The 21,116-nt window shown below is 38.0% G+C and overlaps 1 protein-coding gene across 1 annotated transcript; it reads right to left on the bottom strand.

The window, feature by feature from the left end:
- Positions 1-3,756: 3,756 nt before the first annotated feature.
- On the bottom strand, positions 3,757-20,888 carry TXNDC9 (thioredoxin domain containing 9). The gene is made up of 5 exons (XM_036745926.1): positions 20,644-20,888; positions 17,852-18,070; positions 10,174-10,292; positions 7,536-7,790; positions 3,757-5,364 (listed from the first exon to the last, which is right to left on the bottom strand). Exons 2-5 carry the CDS (start codon positions 18,038-18,040, stop codon positions 5,247-5,249), a joined length of 681 nt encoding a protein of 226 aa, XP_036601821.1. The 5' UTR covers positions 18,041-18,070; positions 20,644-20,888; the 3' UTR covers positions 3,757-5,246.
- Between the last annotated feature and the right edge of the window lie 228 nt (positions 20,889-21,116).

Raw genomic sequence — 21,116 nt, 5'->3', positions numbered from 1 at the left:
ATAGGCATTTAAAAAAAACCATTTTGTTGTATAGATATAAAATTACAGAATTGTAGAAACGGACACTTTTTGGCAGTCACCTAGCTCAATCCCTTGTTTTGTTTTGTTTGTTTTTACAAAGGAGGAGACTGGAGCATAAGAGATTTAAGCAACTTGTCCAAGGTTACAATCTTGTTAGTGTGAAAGTTGGAACTAGAATTCAGACCAGGACAAGGTAGTCATAGATTTAAAGCTGGAAAAGAGCAGAGATCATTTCTTCCATCTCTCCTGACCCCTAGTCCACTGTTCTTACCTTTAAAAATGCCCCCAGAGTAACAGACGTGTGATATTTTGAACACAGATAGATGCAATTTTATGAGACTTATAAAGAATTCTGGTGGAAACTGTTCATTGTCTTTTGAAAAATCTCATCAGATTCTAAAAACTCACATAGGAGTAGAGGTAGAAGGCAGAAGGACTGTGAGTCTTTAAAGACAACCTAAGAAAGTGGTTACCTGGACCAAGAAAAAGAACATCACTCGTAGGCCTCAAGATAGTGAATCATCTCCTCTGCAAATGAACTAAGAACTGAAGGCCACCTGCAGAGTGGAAATACTACTTATTCAATAGGGCTAAAGTTTTTAAATGTTAAGTTTTGGAGGAAGCTGATACAAAGCAAATAAGATCCAGGATACTTGTCATTGAAACCCCAAGTTTTCTAGAACTAGGACCAGATGCTAGCACAGAACAGTGGGTATCAGTAACTGATGTTTACATACAGCTGTAAAGTTTGCAAAGTTTTATATACTACATCATCTCATTTGAATCTCACCACAACCCTATGAAATAGGGGAAGATAGGCTGTACCAAAAAAGTGGAATTAACCTTAACAAATGCGGATGCGCTTTAGGACAAGTAAGTCAGTCAGAGGGCAGGAATCCTAAGAACTGTAGGAAGGACAAAGGAGGTGATACCAAGGCCAGAATAGCCTGAAGCTCAAGGGAGTATCATAGGATTTCCAGAGTTATATATATCTACAGATCTAATCTCCCTCCCATCCCCATTTAATTGGTTAATTTAGGAAACTGAGGCCTTATCAAACAATAAGCATTTATTAAACACCTCCTACCTCGTTAAGACACTATTCTAGGTGCTGGGTATACAAAGTCAAAAGTAAAAGTCCCTGTCCTCAAGGAGTTTACAATCCATCAGAGGAGACAATGTATACATAACTAAGTGTATACATAACACATATAAAATAAATAAAGAAGTAAACGTTTTTGGAGGGAGACCACTAGCAGGTGAGGGGGTGGGGAGTTTAGGAAACACTTTATGTTGAGGGTGGTGCTTGATCAGTTTGGAAGTGCATTTGAAGAAGATAGCCAGCCAGCACAAAGGTGTGGATGGAGTTAGCAGATGGAGAGCATGTATGGGATACAGCAAGAGGGGGAGTCTGGCTGAACTGTAGAGCGTAGGATTTCATTTGGTCCTAAACAACAGCCCCAAAAGGCAAGTATAATAGCTATAAGGCCCTGGGAAGGTAGGTTCTGAAGATACTGAGATACCAAAGGAAGATATCTAAAGGTAATATGGTGCCATTCCTTTTATCCAGTAGGGAAGTGACTCAGAATAGAACTAGAGGAAAATCACTTTGGTGGCTTTTGGTAGAAAGTAGATTAGAAAGGTGAAGAAATTTAAGCAAAGGCAATGAAGAGGCAGTAGTCTAGGCAAGAGGTGAAGGAGGCCTAGACAAACGTGGTGGCCATTAGAGTAGAAATGAGGAAAACAAGAAACGTCAAGATTAAACTGCTAAGATGTGGCAAGTGACTGGAGAATACAGGGTGAGGGAGAGAGGTCAAGGATGACACGGAAGTTGTAATCCTCAGTGACTGGGAGCATGGTGGTGCCCTGGACAGAAAAGACTTTAGAGAAAGATGGTTTGAGTGGGAAAAAGAACAAGTTTGGTCTCAGACACAGTGAATGTGAGATGCCTGTGGGACATAGCATATAAGCTGTTTGAAATGTCCAACATGTATTTGGAGATGTGTGCTTCCAACCTAGCAGAGACCATGGCTAGATATATAGATATGAATGTCATTCATACAGATATAGTTCAACCCATGGGAGCTGATGAGGTCACTTTCTAAGAAGGGAGTCCAAGATAGGGTCATGGGGTACATGCACAGATAAGGGCATGATGCAGAAGATAAGGTAGCCACAGAGACTGAGAAGCAGTCAGGCAGGAGAACCAAGAGATAGCAGAAACAAAGAGAAGAGTGTGTGCAGTGCGAATGTTAAATACTGCTGAGAAGGCTGAGGACTGAGAAAAGAGGTTGTCTTACTCACTGACGTCCAAGATCTATCCTAGCTCTAAACTTGTGAACATAATAGAAAGTCACTCTTTATGTACTTTAAGATCTCGAACAGATGTCTACCCACCTTACTCTATCCTCTTTCTCTCGAGAATGCCTGTATTGTTATGATCACTTCTAACTCAGTAAGATGACAACATCTGATCTTTAACTAATCCTTCCTCACTATCTAAAATCTCCACTGTAATTGAAGTTATCCACACCTCTCTAGTCCCCACCAAATACTGGCAAGTACAAGTGTGGCTCAAGCTACAGGAAATTCGTTTCTGAAGACTCAACTATGAGCATACTAAAGGAATCTGGACATACAGCATTCCAAAAACTACTGGGAACATAATAAAACCTCATGGGAGGCAGCATGACATAAAGGCTAGGGGTCAGCCTTAATCATAATGTTAACACATACTAGTTATAGTCACAGTCTGTTCTGATGAAGACTATAAACTATAGACTGATTGCTCCTATGCATCACAGGAAAGGAGTGGGGGAAAGGAAAAAGCATTTATTAAGCGCCTATTATGTGCCAGGCTCTGTGCTAAGTGCTTTACAAATACCTCACTTCATTAGTTGAGGGATTTTACCCACTGAGTTTCTAGTAGGAAGAAATCTGAGGTTCTGATAAAAAATGATTTATCAGCAGTAAAAAATTTCAGAAAGTCTGACGAGGGCCATGTGCTTATTTCAGATAGCAAAGTAGGGGAGAAATTAAGAGATCTGCATCCCCTTCTGCTGGAATGTTTTTGGTGGACAAGAACTTAGGTGGAAAAATGAGTGGTGACCATGATAAAAAAGGAGCTCTGGAGCTTATAAAAGAAAAGGCAGGATTTTGGCAGCTAGTCTGGGTGGGACTGAGTGGTTTTAGAAGCTTTAAAATCATAAGGCTCCATTTGTAATCATGGCTTTTTGGGGGGATTTTGGAGTATTCATTTCCTCCCTAGACATCCAAATACTTTTCTGGCCAAAAAAAACAGTTAACCCCAACATAATGGTACAAATCACATTATAACACCAGAACTAATAAAATGTAGAGTAGGGCATTCCTAAATGGGTTTTGTTTGAAATAAAACTAAAGGATAGAATGTTCTTTGAATTACTGGAAAACAGGATTGGCAGAAAATATAGCTATAGCCCAATGACAGAAAAGCTGCATCATTCTAAGAAGTTAAAAAGCAACTAAGCATGTTTACAACGGAAAACCATGTAGTTTAAAATAGATTGAATTAAGGCAAGAGTAGTTTGGTTGTAAGGGAAACTTGAAGCATTGCTGATGTGTTTAATGTCAAAGCCTATATTCACTGCCCCACACATTTCTGTATAATTTTTTCCTATACTTCATGTAAATAAGCTGGCTCTAAGGAAATCACCAAAAGCCTTTTATCACGTACAAATAACAATACTCTTCAAGTACTTTGCCTTTTTAAAGCTCAATTTATTTCCCATTAATTCGTAGAGAAAAAACGTGTGGCTACAGCATCAGTGGGCTTAAATGAGAACCTGTCTCTCAGGACAGGGCAGGGATCTGTGGTATGATGGGGTAATCTCAGGTGTTCATTAAAAGCATCAGGCTGAGTTCCAGGGGCAGATCTGGACTTGTTTAGAGCTGCTTCTTGAAAACCTGTCAACAACCTACTCAACCTACAATCATACGGGATGACTGAGCGTCTGAACTCCAGGAAAAGTCAGTGCCTGGTTCCTAAAAGCTCCTTCAAGAAAGGCAACATATTGCTCTAAAAAGATGTTAAAAACCAGGACACTGAACACTAGCATTCAGATTATTTTATTTTTCTTGCTGAGGCCAAATAAAAGTCCCAACTAATGATGCTAAGAGATGTCAAAGAACTGATCTAAGGTATTTTTTGAGAGGCAGCAGACAGGACATTGGATTTGAATCAGAGGATCTGGTTTCAAATCTCACCTCTTTCACATACTATGAGACCTGGAGCAAGTCACTTGTACTTCTGTTTTTTCGTCTATCAAACGGGGGCGGTTAGGGCTGGATGACCAAGTGGCCTTTAAAATTTATGAGTCTAGCCTGTACTGCAGGGCTGCCCCAGGTACAGCCAGCCCTTCACTGCCACCTGTGTCTCCCTGAATTCAGTCCAGATGTAGTTGTACTAGAGCTCTGGGGAAAAGGATCAAAGGTGTGAAGGAGGCTGTTCAAGGATTTCATTTCTTGAGGGGAATCCCATTTGTTGTTCCTCTACGGTAGCATGCTCCTGTCAAGTTTTTTTTTTTTCCTAATTTGCTGATTACCAAATAACCTTATCACTTTTTATTTGTCTCAAAAAATACAAAAGGAAGCTGGAATTGTAAAATCGAATCTTTTGAATAAGGCAATATTTTCAGAGTCTAGAATGGCTGACTTGTCATCAGTCACATTCAACTTTACCACATAGTGTTAAGGGTTGGTAAACAGGCAGTTTTTAGATGGCTGATTTGGAACATCCCAGAAGTGAAAGACCCTTTATAAACGAAGAGTGAAAAGTGGTGACTAGTCAATGCCACAGAATATGGCTCTACAAAGTAAAGAATGCTGTTGAAAAGCTATTCCTGGAATAGTTCCCTGGGATGCTATTTTAAAACCAGTAAGTGAATGGTATAAACACATTTAGATGGAGATTACATAAAACTCATCTGGAAATAAATCTTAATCCTAGAAATAGAAAGAATTCAGTCACTTTCTACTATTAATTCAGAAGAGCTTAATCTCTTCAACCTAAAAATGACCTCCAAACAGAAAATATTTAAGATGTCTTCTATGATTCAGTTGTATAAAACTGTATAGAAAATGAGCATCATGTTCAAATGTAATGAAAATAATAGGCTTTAGAAAACATTCCTGGAATTGAAGAATGCGGAAACAAAAGATGATTTACAAAGATTTATAGCAGTGCTCTAGTCATCATCAGAGTCAGAATCATATATTTTTCCTCGGATGGTTTTCTTTTCCAGTTTTGTGAAGTTGGTTCCAAATTTCCTTTGGTTTTGAAATGGTGGCTCCTTCAAATTTCCACTAAAAATCAAAGAAATATGAAAAGGAACTTTTATTTTAAGATATGAGTTGTTCAAAAAATTGGAACAATTCCATCTTTAGTAAAATTCACAAAGTACAGTGGACTTCCTTCAACAACACGGAGACCAGGGGACGGACTAACATCTTTGTTACAGACTCTTAATTTAATGGTTTTAAAGTTTATGGTCTTATACTGTGTTTTGGGGAATGAGATTTTCTATAGTAAGATGTTCTATAAATGAGGTTTTTTTAAGAGAACAGTATATAGTCTCTTTTAAGTCTTTCATGCAACGATATTTAAAAAGCCACTGTGTTTTGTACTTTTTACAGCAGATGTCACTGTCTTGGTAAATATATATCTATGAAGCTATGCAATTAAGCATAGGTGTAGAGTAAATATGAGTTTAAAACTGTAACAAAGAAAATATTAATTTTTTCCTTTATCCCATTAGGACACTGAATGCATAATAATTTTTAATTTTATACAAAATGAGTAGGTAAAATGATATCCTTTCTGCATTATTGTACCAAATGATCTCATAGTGGCAAGAAAGAATTCATATCTTCTCTAAGTAGTTATCTTACTATCTTTTAGGGAGTACTAACCGAAGTACTGAGGACGCACTTACTTAATATGTCTTGGACCGTTATGTCAGTATTTTCCTTCCTTAACTTCAATATTGCTCTATTTATTTACCATGTATTACTGAACTATCCAAAATTATTGAAAAGCGAACAAAACTTTTCCGAGAACTTAAAGAACTCTAGTACTGGCAGCTTTCTTAAGAACACTGAAGTTGATTGAATCCTGGCATGTGGTAAATTGAAATTATCTTTTTTTTTTAAAGAAAATAATCTTGTCTCCTTTTTGTGTTCTCATTAATAACCATCCGTAAAACTGCTATTGGTCGTCATGTGTAAATTAGACAATCTAAGACAAAAATAAGACTGTGCGATGGCTGTCAGTATTAGACATAACTTGATCTTCTTTTTTTGCCCTGGAAGCTAACCCGGTACAATACGCTACTCTTTACATAATTTCCCTTAATAAAACGCTTCCCTACCCTCGCCTCAAACTGTACGGAGGATCCACAAACCACTACGGTACCTCAGTTTCTTTAACCTGAAATAGGCAACAGTCCAGTAAGATATCCAGGGAAAAAATAAAAAGCAAGACTATTTTTATCTTTTTTTTTTTAAATGTATTCTTCTGGTTTTAACTCCACAAAACAGGCACATTTAACCAGGTTTTCCCAATCCATCTTCATTGTAGAAATAGCCTTGGGAATGTCTAGAAGAAATATGGGGGAAAAAAATCCAGAAAAAAAAAAAAGAACCCAAACTATCTCATGTGATGAATAAGAAGAAATGATATAGTTTTCTAACTTATGTAGCAGGTATTCATCAGGAACTTAGCTCCTCAAGGAGGGGCAAGGAAAAGAAGCAGTGCCATAACAATCCTGATCATTTTATCCGTTGCTGTTGTTATAGACCAGGCAAGGGACTCAAAGGATCATATGACATGTTATGGCTTATAAAAAGAGATAAGCTGTTTCTGTTTGGAGGAGGGGTGTCTCAGAGCTGTTTTTGAAGTCAGTTTAGAAATAAGCTAGGAATTAAAAAGTTCATTGTACTTTCTTGGACTGTGTATTATAGAAGAAGATGACTGAATAAATTTTGGGTTCAACAGGTAAGGTTATACAACTGATGCTTTGTAATAAAATATTTTTCTCAAAAAAGTAGATTTTCTATTTTTCACTGATGATAATATAATTATTAAAGTTAATTCTGGATCACACAAATATGTTTATCTTCATTCAGAGAATATACCATGGCAGGGAATGATACTTTGGGGAACAAAGATTGATTCAGAAATGGTTTAAATCCAAGTTTCAAAATTGAGAGTGTTCCAAAATTTAACTTTATCCATAAGTAATACTTTGGCTTAATTAATCTATCTGCATGAATGTTTAGGCAGTCTTCTGCCCACTTATTTTCGTAAGTGTAGTTTTACAAAATATACTTTTCTTTTAGGAAGGTTTGTATCCTTACAAACTTGACTGAAACCCTATTCTTGCTGTGGCCAAATAATCCTAAATTACAAAATGCAATCTAAAAACAGCAATCAAAAACATAAATAAAAGCAAATATGTGCCATTTAAAAAAGTTACCTGTAATTAAGAATATCAGAACAACCGAGTCTCCATTCTAAAGTTTCTGTAGTGAAGTCATCTGTATTTCCTAGATCAGTAAAACCTATTATATAATCTTGTGTTTTTCCATCTTTCACCAGAGCTAGAGTGGGAATAACTCTGATACTCAGTCTTTCACACAGGAAAGGTGCCTTTTCCACATTTAGCTTCAGGAATTTGGTCTCCAAATGTTTCTTGGACAATATTGCCAAATGTTTATCTAGTATTTTACATCTGTAAAGCCAAACACAAAACACAAAAGAAAATTAAAAAAAAAAAATCAAACAGATCAGATACTTTTGGTATAAAGGAGATTTAGCAATAGTGGTTGGAGAATGTAGAAACTTCACTGAAGCTTGTTTTATTTCTATCTCATAAGTTGTCTTTGAGGTAGAAAATCCAAAATTGGCCTTCTAGAAAATCAGACTTTATGATATTTTTTCAATTATCAACATCCTACTTTAGCACCTTAACAGGGACAAACAAAAACCAGATTGTATCCCATTAACATTTTTTCTAAATAGACTTTCCTAAGCCTTGAATTTGAAAGGGGTGGGGAGGAACTCAATGGACAGTAATACTTAGACGCTAATACTTGAGTCTATGGAAGAGAGAGTCGTGAACATTTAACAGCCCATTTGAGAAATCCCAAAGGAAAAAATGGTGCCAATGTAAGGAAACTTAAAAAAAAAATCTGTGTGACATCATTAGAGTCAAAGGTAATCAATATCTCTAAATAAGCAAGACCATTTTAGCTCCATCCACTGTCAAGTGGATCTGATGGTGTTTCTCCACAGCAGGCCCTAGATTGCTAATTGAAATGATAATGATGACGCTAACAACAATAATAGCAGATGACATGTATATAATGATGACTACGTTCCAGACACTGTCCTAAGGGCTTTACAACTGCTATCTCATGCGATTTGACTGTATACCAAGAGAAAAGGAAGCACTAGGTTAGGTGACCTTGTCATGCCAAAGTATTATTCTCAATTTAGGAAGTAATTGGAAATACAGGTGGCTGTCAAGAAACATGTTCTTTACAAAGAATCCGACTATTTTAACTGGCATGACTGGCATAACTGTTTTAAGATGGTCAACACATTACTCTTCCTGAGGTAAACACTTGTAACCCCTTGGAATGAGACCAAATGCCTACTTGCTAGTTTTTGTACCCAGGTAAGTACTCTGCGAATCATTTAAGTCCCAATGTTCTTGAGGCTTAGTCAGTGGCATGGAGGTCAACTGTGATTCACAAAAAGTCTTTGGTTATTTTCACCACCTCACTTTTGTGTCTTCACATAGGTATCAAGCACTTAGGTGTAAGAATCTTGGTGAATGACAAATAATGAGATGAAAACATGAATAAGTGTTAACCTTAAGGATACTATTTTAACTTCAATACAGATGGAGGATGTGTGTGTGTGTGTGTGCACACAAAAATAAATATCTCTTAAATGAAGAAACAGTGTCCTGCAAGAAAGCATCTACGCAGTTATTTAAAATGTAGCGGGGAGGGGGGTTGGGGGGGAAGAAGCTCTTTAAAAGAATGATTTCCTTTGGAAAATATCTTCTAGCATTTGCTTCATACATTTAGATATTAATTTTTAGGTTTACTAAGGAAAGTTATAAGGTACAGACTGGAGTCAGCTATCTATTGTATGAATGCCAAATGAGAAATGATTTTAAGTAGACAACTAGGGTGAGGCAAATTTGAAATTTTGTCTTGGATGTCTTCCCACTTCCTGGATCATCTTACCCTTTCTCTCTTCCCAAGTCCCCTCCTGATCCTGGATGCCCCTCTCTATTTGTTGCAATGACTGGTATATAGTAACCACATATTTTTTCATTTATTTATTTATTCATTCATCTCTCAATCCTGCTAAAGTATCAACTGATAATTAAGGTGTTAGTCAGTAAAGCTTAAGTTTATATATCTTTCTCAGAAAGTATTTGTAAATCAAAAATGGACTTCACAGACAAATGGCTCCAGGGGTCCAGCTATAATAACTTTGGAACCCCTGTCATATCTTCAGCTATGTGTCTTGACTTAGCTTGGAGGTTCACTTCTCAGTGACATGCAGGTAGCCAACATCTTTCCCCTCAAATACAAGTAACTCTTTTCCCCCCATCTTTATGAGAAAGTAAATACATGACCACCTGACAAACCCTTCTAAAAAGCTGTCCTATCCCTGCCTTCTAGATAGGTCCCTGACTTACAGAGGTCACACAGGAAAATCATTAAGAACACAATTTCACTAAAGAACAGGCTAGTGAAACATAACTACTCTAAAGACTTTAGGCAAGAAGGCAATTTTTTTCTTTGACAAAAGTTGTAAACTGTACAGTACATCTTTAAGAGTTACTGTTAGAAGTGACCAAAACAATTCAAGAAATTTAGATAATTTATACAGGAAGGCTAATTTTTTTTTCAGTAATGTATATTATTACAACTTTGAATATAAGTTCTAAAATTAACCTTTTAAAAGTACTATCTGATGTCGATATATACAATGAGGAAGGCTGTCCAACTTTCCTAAGTTCCTTTAAACATTCTACTTATTATATTTTTCTAACATTATAAAATCCCTTCACCAGAAAACAGTGCAGTTACCTGAATGTGGAATCTCTGTAGAAGTGGCAAACCACTTTTTTACTTTCCTTCACTTCCTGAAAAAACTCTCTCTCACTAGGAATTTCTCGGTATTCACCGTGTCCTTTTGAAAGCCATTCCTAATTGGAAGAGAGGAAACAATATTTGAAATTTATTTTTTAGTAGATAGGGATGTTAATCAAGTATCTAGGTAAGCACGGAAAATAATTTTTATTTTAGTCACTAAAATAATTAGCAGCAAATGAGGTTTATTTTAGGGTAATTAACTTGAAAATAATCAAAACCTCCTAGAAAGAGTAACCTATATTCACTGATTGCAGTGCCTCATCCACCTCAATTCCTTGCTATTTAGTTTTCAACCCAATCTCCCTACTGAAACTGTTCTCTCAAGAGCCGTTAATGATTTCTAAACTACTCCATCAGAGAGATTTTTCCTGACTCAGTCCTTATCCTCCCGGTTTTCTCCCCCATCAGTTACCCTGAGTGCTTTTTAATGTTCAACATCTATCTCTTATCCTCTATATGTGGCTGAGCCCCAAAGCACTGTCCTCAGCCCTTTCCTCTTCTCACCCCTTGATGATTCCTGTGGCAAATCCTCATGTTTTCAATGGTCACTTTCATCCACATGACTCCAAAATCTCAGCTGCCCTCCCCAACCTCTCCCCTGGCCCTCTGTCTCTAACAAATCTCCACATGATCCTGTTCACATCTCACACTCAACATGACCAAAACGGAATCCTCACCTTCCCCTCCCAAACTCTTTTTTGTTGTCTACATCACCATCTTCCCAAGTCACCCAAATTTGAAATTTTGGAGAGATCTTTCATTCTTCTCATCAGCGTATCCATGCGTAAGCATATTACAGTGGAAAAGTGATAGACTTGAGAGTATCAAGTACTTTTGATACTTACTGGCTATATGACTATAGTCAAGTCACAAACTTCTCTTAGTCTCAATTTCTTTATCTGTAAAACGGGAATACCTGTAGTATCTAACTTATGTTTTTTTTTTTGTGAATATCAATTCAGTCAACACATATAAATTTACTTTGTAACTTTTAAAACATGATATGAATGTCAGTTATTATTATCTAATCATTTGCTAAATCCTGTTCTTACAAGAACTCTCATATTTGTCCCCTTCATTCTACTTATGTTACCACCTCGATTTGGTTCACATCTCTTCCTTAAAATACTGTTACAATCACCTTACTCAATTTTCCTTTCTCCAAACTATGTCTTCATAAGGCAGAGGTCTAGTCATGTTTCTCCCCTGCTCAATGACCTTCAGTGGCTACCTATCTGGATCATAAAATCTAATTGTCTCAATATGGTATTTAAAAGTCTTTCCAACTTACCTTTCCAGCTTCATTTCATATTATTCCTCTTCACAACCTCTATGTTCTAGCTAAGCTGGACCACTAGCTCATTCCCTTAACTCAGAATGCCACTGCCTGCCCATGTGATTGGCCCTGGCTATTTCTTGAGAGTTCAAATCTAGCTTGTGTGAACTAGGCAGCTCATTTAACTTTTGCCTCAGTTTCCTCAACTGTAAAATGGAGAAAATACCAGCATAGGGTTGACGTGAAGATAACATGAAATATCTGTAAAAAGTGCTTAACACAGTGCCTGGAACATAGTTCTTTCAGAATTCATTCTTCTTCCAGGGTAGCTCAGGTACTACCTCCTCTGTATATTCTTACCTATCCGCGCTATACTGCAGCTAAAATTTTTCTCCCTTCTCAAATCCTCACAAAACAACTTGTCTAGATCTTCACTCTATATTGTATCTTTTTACAAGTATCCTGAGTTCACCACTCTCTCTTCCAAGGACGCTTCAATAAAATGTAAAATGGGATCAGGGTCTGTGTGTCATTTTATCTTTATGTTTTACCATGCCTAGCAGGCACTTGGAAGATATTTGTAGAACTACATTAAAAATCAAATTATATGACTATGACTTTTTTGCTTTTTATTTTGACAAAATAATTTGTATTTTCTCTATCTTTTGCTATTTGGTACAGTTCATCCTTAAAGATACTAATTAGCTATAACATGTCTAAGGTATTCATTTTGATTTAATAATGCTCTGAAAATTACATGGTGTACTTAATATAAGGTTTTAAAATAAGGTTTCTGAAAATTTTCAATATTATTGACTGTGTCTGAGCTAGACAACAACCACTAATACCTCTACTCTGTTATATTCTTGAACTCAGACGAATGTCATCCATTGCTCCCCTAAAATTCTATAAACAAAAATTAATTTTAAAATTTTTGTTTAATTACATTTCTGAAAAGAAGTGTGTGGGGAAGAGGGGAATTTCTATCTGTCTTTGATGAGTGCCAGGGAATCAGGTATCATGCTACTTGTACAAGTTTCTAGGAAGGGGAGTGGCCCAGCTACACAAATCAGAGTTGGAAGGAATCTTAGAGGCTGAATAATCTAAACTATCTACCCAAAGGGCTTCCCTCTGCATCATTCCTGATGTATTTTAGTTTGTAATCAAATGTTACTAGTACAAGGGAAAGAATGGTGACTCTGGAGTCAGACGACGCGGGTTCAAAACTCGTTTCTAAAGCTTATTATGTGATCCTTGGCAAGTTAATTAATCTCCTTTGGCCTCAGTTTCCTCCTCTGCAAGATGAGAGGGTTGCTCTAGATTCCAGCTATAGATTCCAGCTGTAGTTATGATCTCTGTGATTTCCGGGGACTAGGCCTCCAGTACTGAAGGCATCCCACACCATCTCTGAACTGAACAGTTCTGTTAGGCAAAAATTCTTCCGTATCCTTAGCTGAAATCTGCCCCTAATTTTCATCTATAGATGAGGTCTGCCGTTTGGATCTAGACATAACAAGTCAACCATCTCTTCCATATGACAGACTTTTCAAATATCTAGATACAATTATTATATTCTCTGCCCCTCAAGTCTGTTCTTTAGCAGGCTAATGTCCCTGGTTCCTTGGCTCGTTTTTCATAGACGATTCACAAATATGGCTGTCCTCCTTAAGAGTACACTCCAGTTTATCAATTTTTTTTTTTTTACCAAAATGTGGCATCTAAAACTGACTACACTGTTACAGATGTGGTCTGAACCATTACAGAGTGGAGCACAACTATTACTCTCCTTAGTCTAGACACTATACCTCTATTAGTTCAGCCTTAGATTGCATTTCTTTTCCTTGGCAAGCCCATCATACTGCTGCCTCTTACTAAATCAACTAACATATGTAGGTGGCTTTTCCACACGGACTGCTTATTGGCTAGGTATTGTTCATTCTATATTTGTATGACTGGCATGCTGACCTTTACATTTATCTCTATTAATTTCATTTTGTTAGTTTTGTCCCACGGTTAGAGTCTATTAAGATCTTTTTGACTCCTAATTATTATCCAGTATATGTGCTACTCTTCAGTTGTCTCATTTGCATAAGCATCCATATTAGTTATAATAGACTTCCATATTACCCAAGTTGCTGAAAAAAAATGATGAACAGAACCATGCAGTTCTTTCTTCTAGCCTCACTGAACAGCAAGTAGTACTTAGGAACATTTTTTTCCCTGAGAAAATAAGTAAACTGACAGATATGAGCACTGTATTTCTTATCAATTGAAAGATGAGAATCTGTGAACTAATTTAAGAAACACTAAGTTCTTTTAAATTTTTATCCTTGGTAATTAAAATCCAACTGCTGCCCTTACTTTTAAATACTCAAATTGCTTCTCTGCTAAGAAAATAGAGGCTATTCAATATTAAGTGCCTTTACCTCCCTTTCTATTCATCTAAAAATCCCTTGACATCATCCTCCAGTTTTTAACAATGAGGTGGCCCTTCTTAAATGCTTTTACACATGTTCCTGAACTCCTTCTCCAGCAGACTGAACCCTCCGTCGTCCCCTCACCCTAATTTTCACCTTTTCTTCTCATCAATTGTTTTTTTACTACTCCCTTCAAACATGCCCAAGTTTCCACCCACCCTTAAAAAACCTTCACTAGATACCCTCAAACAATTGTCCTATATCTCTCTCCTTCCTTTCTCAGCCAAACTAGCATAGAAAAAGCTGTCTACAAACATTGCCCCCACCTTACTCTTCTGTTACTGAGTTCTCAACCCTTTGCAATCTATCTTGACCTCACTGTTTTACTGAAAGGGCTTTCTTTAAAGTTACCAAGGAGCTCTAAATGCCAAACATGATGATCCCTTATCAGCTTTCAACCTTCTGGAACTCTCGTGCTGCATTTGACACTGCCAACTACCCTCTCCTCTTTGCTTTTTACAAGGTGTTGTCTTTTCCCCGTCCAACTATTCCTTCCTCAACTTCTTTGCTAGCTCATATACTCCCCAAATACAGGTGTTCTCTAAGGCTCTGTCCTGGATGCTTATGGGTTTAATTATCATCTCTATGTAAAAGACTGACAAATTTCTATCATTAGCCCCTGTTTCTCTCCGGAGTTTCAGTTCCACATTACCAATTGCCCTGTTAGGCCTTTCAAATGCAATGTCCCTAAGAAACCTCCAATTCAACATGTCCAAGACAGAACTGATCTTGTCACCAAAAGCCACCTCTTTCTAACGTCCTTATTTCTGGTGAAGGAATCACATTCTTTCAGTATCCTGGGTTCATAATCTTGACATTATCATCAAGGCTTTCTTTTGCTTTACTTTCTCTCACCCTATGTAACCAGTAAGTTGCCCAATCTTGATGTTTCTACTTTTACAACCTCTCTCACATCCAAATGCTTCTCTCCATTCACAGTCACCACTTTAGTTTAGTCTTTCATCACCTCTTGCCTAGATTATTTTAATAGCCTCCTAATTAGTCTCCCTGCCTCAAGTCTCTCCCCACTCCAGTTAATTCTTTTCCTTAAGTACATGTCTGACAATGTCACTCAATAAACTACAGTGGCTCCCTACTGCTTCTAGGATCCAATAAATATAAACTCTTCTGCTAGTTTTTTGGTGGGGAGGAGGGAGAGAGAGAGAAAGAGAAAGAGCATGAGAGATAGTGGGAGAGAGAAAGTTTTATTTGCATAGTTCTTATTTGCTAGAAACAGTAATGAGGCTAAAATACTATTTGATTTTTCTGGAGAGTAGTTACAAAACAGAAGTCTAAAAACCACTATCTTAATAAAAATTGAGTTGGTAAGCATGAGTTTAATTATCATCTCTTTGTAAAATATTGTAAAATATTATACTGTGTTGGACAAATGGAGCTTAATAGTAATCTAGTGATTTATAATTTGTTAAAAGTTGGTTTCCTTTAATTATTATTCTATTTTCTGTTTAAGACCATGATATATTTTTTTAAAAGGCTGAAAAGGGAAAACTATTGACGGTAAAAACTTGCTACTTCCAAGAATCAGACGGCAAACCATGAGGGGACTAAAAGATAGGAACAAGTGTGAAGTCTTGTATGTCCAAAGAAGGACTGTGAAAAAAGAAGAGATCTTTCAGTGGGTGCCACGGAGGCTTTTAAAATCCTTCATAACCTGGTCCTAAGCTTATCTTTCAACAGCATTATACACTATCTTCTTCCTTCACTCTACAGTACAGCAATCCCCACTGCCACTAGAACTAGATAAAAATGAATTGGGAAAGGTTAACAAAATAAATGAAAATATGATACACTATCGATAATGTTAATTTGTGGTTTTCCAAGTCAATATGTAGCAGTAGGAATACATTTGTCTTTGAGTTTGACATCACTACTCTATGGAATATTCCCTCCAATTATCAGTTACCACCTATTCTAACTACCTTCCCTTCAAACTCCTTTCCTTTTAACTATTTGCATTTGCTCCTAAAGTTTAGTTGGCATCACTGCTAATCACTCGGTTGGTTAAGCAGTAAGTCTTGACTTGCATGTATTATTACTTCTTTCCCTTAAAACATCTTGATTTTTCTCCCAGCTCCTACCCAAAAGAGGCTGCAGAATGATACTGTCTGCATAGCTCTCCTCAAATAGTCTTTATCCTTGTAAAATTACTGCTACTCTTCTTCCCTATTTCCTTATAAGATACACTTTAATTTTACTTTCATTAACCTGCAATAAAGCTTTCAAAAGTTAAGATTCAGTTGCTCTATGAAATAAATTTAGATATTTGTGCCAACAGCCTTTTGTCCTAACAACAGAATGAGCACACTATCTATCCTAATTGGCTTTTGAACAAAAATTATTCGAGCAGTTATTAAAAAAAAAATGGAAAACACCAACCTGAGCTATCTTATCTTGAACATTATGAGGGCATTCAAAGTCTCTGTATCAACTCATATATCATATCTCTTAAGTATTTTCTTCTTTCATTCCATCAGCAAAACTTCCTGTTTAATTCTATGTTCTTCAAAATAGTTTATGTGTGTGACATTCCAACCGAACAAACACTTTAATAAATCCCAATATTGTGCTTCTTTAACCCTCAGATCACTAAACCACTGCCCGACTATTCTTTAAAGAGAAAAGCAACCAAGGCTACAAAATACTGTACATGTATACTCTGCTGTAAAAAAACAAATGGGGGGGGGGGGCAGCTAGGTGGTGCAGTGAGTAGAGCAGAGGCCCTGGAGTCAGGAGGACCTGAGTTCAAATCCAGCCTCAGACACTCGACACACTAGCTGTGTGACCTTGGGCAAGTCAACTTAACCCCAACTGCCCTGCCCTCCCCTCTCCAAAACAAAACAAAAAAAAACAAACAACAACAACAACAAAAAAAAATCCATTTAAAAAAATGTGAACTTAGATAAATTAGGGCATAGTTTTCTTATTATGAAGAATTTTCCCTTTACAAAAGTATTCTTTAGGTAGTGATCTCCCTTGCTGTGTTTGTGCAGAAAAATAAGTGTTGGGAGTATCAATAAACTAAAAACCAATCAGAATTTGTAAAGCAGCTCTGATGTGTTTTAATGGAAAAAAATTTTTTTTTCTAACTAAAAAATCAACTTACAGAATTTTAAGGAACACTCAACTGGTCTCTTAGCTTCACAACATTGATTCAATTGCTTAAAGTACATTTGAATACAGCTCTTTCACTTCCCAACATGAATTTACCCACACTCACACCTACCTATTAGATTTTCCTTCTTCCCACCTCCCAGGGAGAAAGAGGACAGAGATGCTGCCAGCTATCCATCATGCTTTTTACCTCTCAACCTCTTCTTGGGGACCTAGTTTGTTTTTACATAAAGAGCACACACTTCCCTTAGGGTATATATGAGGCAATTTTTCCTTTAGACGAACTCTATACTGAGAATAATTGAAAATCTTTCCTCTACAGCTCTCAAACTACTTTTCATTTAAAAACATCCTGGCTAATAAGGTTTCAGTAATTAATACCCCCAATTTTATAGTCTGGCAGGCTAAATTACAACAGGATTAATGCAAGCATGCATGGAATTTAGGTCTTTTGACTCCTAGTTCATTATTCTGCCTAGATTTCACTGCCTTTTTTAGCCAAATAAGAACACAAGGTGTTAATCTGGAGACCTCTTTAAAATGAAACAACTGTTTTCAGATTATTACACTGATTAAACGAAAAATACTGGCGTTTTACAAATTTTAAACAATGGCAAGAATACATTATCAACCCCAAAAAGCGAGGGCTGACAGCAACTACTGCAGTAGTACCAGGCACTCAGCCCATACTGTTTAGTAATTTCAGAAAGCAGGGCAGCTAGGTTACTTGTTTCTGCTGTTGTGCTTTCTTTAGCGCTTCAAGTCTCTTCTCTTTGAGGCGCTCCAGATCATCCTCATCCATCTGATCCAGTTTTTCAATCTCAGAGTCCAGCTGCTGTTCCACAACATTGGCTGTCTGAAGCAACTGATTCTCCAGGACTTTTGCAAACATGTCAACAGATGTATGAGCCTCCATTTTTTTGACTGTATTGTTCACTCCTTACAGCTAGGAAAATAAAAATACACAAATTAAAATGTTGCTAACAAGAAACCATGTTCTCTTAGTTTCTCTATAATGTCAGCAAGTAACATTATTTGAACAGCATATAGCCAACTGGCATAGTGATTTCAACTACTTATTTCCTTTCCTAGGCCATAAGTATGAACTCATGGAAAGTAAGATGATTAGGAAAAAGAAGAGTTGTTTTTGATTCAGATTCTTTTCCCATAATAAAACTAAGACACATTTATTAAGTACCTACTCTAAATACAGACCACTGTATTATAGGCCCTGGAGGAAATACTGGGGAAATGTTAGATAAGACATGGTCTTTCTTCTTATGTGGCTCACCATCTAGGGGTTGGGGGAGCAAAGTTATAAAATACTGAAATAACTGAGGCCCGTATTTTAAAGTTCTAAAAAATGAATTGTCTAAGATATAATAACAATCCAAGGATGCATAATTTCATTAACATGAGTACAACTGCCACCACAACACATCCCAACCCCCTACAACTTAAAAATTGCCCTGGCTGAAAAATTCATCACCCTTCTGCCAATCTGGTGTAAATTTCTGAAATTAGGTTAGTTCAAGGATGATAGACATATAGTCTGTTGTTGATACATGAAAGCTTTCCAGCTTGCTAGGGCCTTCCAGAGCCTGAGGAGAACTTCAGTTAAAGTGGCAGCTTACATTTCTGTAATTCACTAAAACTCAATACTTTTTATAAGGGAAAACTTCTCTTCATGAAGCTTACATTCTATTGGCTAATAGATGTGAAAGAAAAAGGGCTATAGTACAGTCAGTTGAATAAACATTCCCTATGACAATAATCTGCATTATTGCTGCTGTATATTTTACAATAGAATTCATTACATGGCAGAATTCAGTGTGAGATTCACTTTAGGCTCTATGTAAAAGGGGACCATTTGCTGAAAGACAAAAAAGATGTCTTTATAATGCAATCTTACAGCCAAGTCACCCAGGTTCACATTTTTGGTATTATCTCTGATTCTTCCCTCTCCTTCATCCATCACCTCCAATCAGTTGCTAAAGTTTCACCTTTCTAATCTCTCACCTATTCCTTTCTTTCTACTCCCATTGCCACCACAGGTCCTCATTATTTCTGGCTTGGATTATTGTAACATCCTCCTACTTTGTTTCTCCTTGACTTTAGTCTATTTGTTCCCTTTGAGTGATCCTGCAAACTGCTGCAAAGTAATCTTCCTAATGCACAGGTCTGCCCATGTCATTCCCTGCTCCAAAACCTCAGGATCGCAGCATAAGGTCTTCATACTTGGAAAGAGAAAGAAACTTAGGGATGATTTAGTGATCTAGTCCAACATTCTCATTTTGTAGATGAGAAAACTGAAAACTATGAAGGCTGAATAAGCACAGAGGGAGTTAGTGGCAGAGCCAGGATTCAAATTCGGCTTTTCTGAATCCCAGTCCAGTGTTCCTTACACAATGTTGTCCTCATTGCTAAGGTTAAAATAAGGAGCCCTGATTAGCATCCCTTTCACACTATTTACCTTAATGCAATCTATGTTCTGGCCAGTTACTATTTCTTTCATCTTACACCCCTCATGCCGTTAAGCACCTACTTTCATTAACTCTGTTGGAAATACTTCTCTTTAAGGCCAGATCAGGTGCCTATCTCCTCTATAAGGCCCCTCCCCCAAACCCACTCCTCCCCCAAACCCACTCCTCCCCGAAGTCTTAGTCTATGTATCCTCAGGGCCAGGCACATAGGAAGTGCTTAATAATGTTCGAATTAAACAAAATTTCCCCGATTCAGACAAAGTGGTGAGGAACAGCTGTCTACAATACAAAACATTTATGGAGAAACGCAGCCTTTTAATCATCTTTCAGCTTTGCCTAGTTTAGTGATTCGCATGTTAGAATCTGTTCTCGTTCGGTCACTAGGCTGTAACGCAAGCCCCGGTGGGCCAGATTAAAACCTAGTAACAACAGCTTTGAGGCGGGTTCTGTTAACTCATTTTCTGTCCAATAAAGGTAAAAGTGTACAGTCCCGTTAGTTCCTCCATCATCTCCAATTCTGCTTTCCTTCCAGCTTTAATCACTAATCCCTATAGCCCATTTGGTTTTTCTTTGGCGGGGGGCACGACTAGCGTGTCCTCAAATAAGCTGGGGGCTTCTTTACTTCCCATCTGTGGCGGCTATGTTTTGTGGGAGCGGGCAGGCCTGAGTTTTTCAGAAACAGCCACAAAGCCTAGGGTTCCTGTTCGAGATCTCGCTTCCATCTCCTCCGTTCCCAACTCTCCCCGGCACCGCCCCCCCATGAGAAAAGGATCGCTGAAGTGAGGGCAAGCGACCCCTCCCCTCCCCCAGCCTCCGGCTTCAAAGCCATTAAAGACGCATGCGTAGCTCAGTCCACACCTGCGCACTAAAGATGTCGGCCCCTCCCCCAACAGGCCTACCCCACTCGTTTTTCCTCTCCCCAGCCCCCCCCCCCCCCCCACTCCGCTCCCTGCCTTGCTGTTCGTTCCCCACAGCGTGCTACGGCGGCCCTACTGGCATCGCCAATTTAGCTTTCTCGCCTCAGGGCCCACCTCACCTGAAATCGCGGCGATTGCTGCGGTTCCCTCCCCCTCCCCCAAGAAGTGGCGGACACTTAGCGGAAGGTCCCTGCTACTTCTGGTTCTACCGTGGCAGCGGCAGCGGCGGGGGTGGGCACCAGCCAGTTGCAAACACTAAGCCCTCATTGGCTGTTTTCCACGTTCGACGCCAACCTACAGCCACCAAAGAGAAGAGAAAGTGAGCGCATGCGCCCTCCCTCTCGTCTGCGTCCCCTCGTCTCCCTTTGGTTTCTGGGTTTCTCAGAAGATAGGCGGAACTGCCTCGGGTGGGTTTTTCTACGGCAAGTGCAAATGCCCAAGGTTGTTGACTCTCTTCCGGGCCGAAGAATACCAATACTGCACCTTAGTGTATGAGGTGAGGCGAGAGGAGCAAGACATCTTGGGAATTGCAGTCTTTTGGGGATGGTGTTGTAGTCCATTTGCTTGATTGAATCTTTTCCCTATAGTCCCT

The sequence above is a fragment of the Trichosurus vulpecula genome, chromosome 2, assembly GCF_011100635.1.
Source record: "Trichosurus vulpecula isolate mTriVul1 chromosome 2, mTriVul1.pri, whole genome shotgun sequence".
Classification (NCBI taxonomy): domain Eukaryota; kingdom Metazoa; phylum Chordata; class Mammalia; order Diprotodontia; family Phalangeridae; genus Trichosurus; species Trichosurus vulpecula.
Note: the sequence above shows the minus strand (reverse complement) of the source record. Positions and strands in the feature narration are given on the sequence as shown.

Coding starts and splice junctions, on each gene's coding strand:
- TXNDC9 (XM_036745926.1), bottom strand. CDS start 18,040: ATGGAGGCTCATACATCTGTTGACATGTTTGCAAAAGTCCTGGAGAAT. Junction 10,293..17,851: donor AAGCACAACAGCAGAAACAA/GTAACCTAGCTG, acceptor TCTTCCAATTAG/GAATGGCTTTCAAAAGGACA. Junction 7,791..10,173: donor TACAGAGATTCCACATTCAG/GTAACTGCACTG, acceptor TTGGCTTTACAG/ATGTAAAATACTAGATAAAC.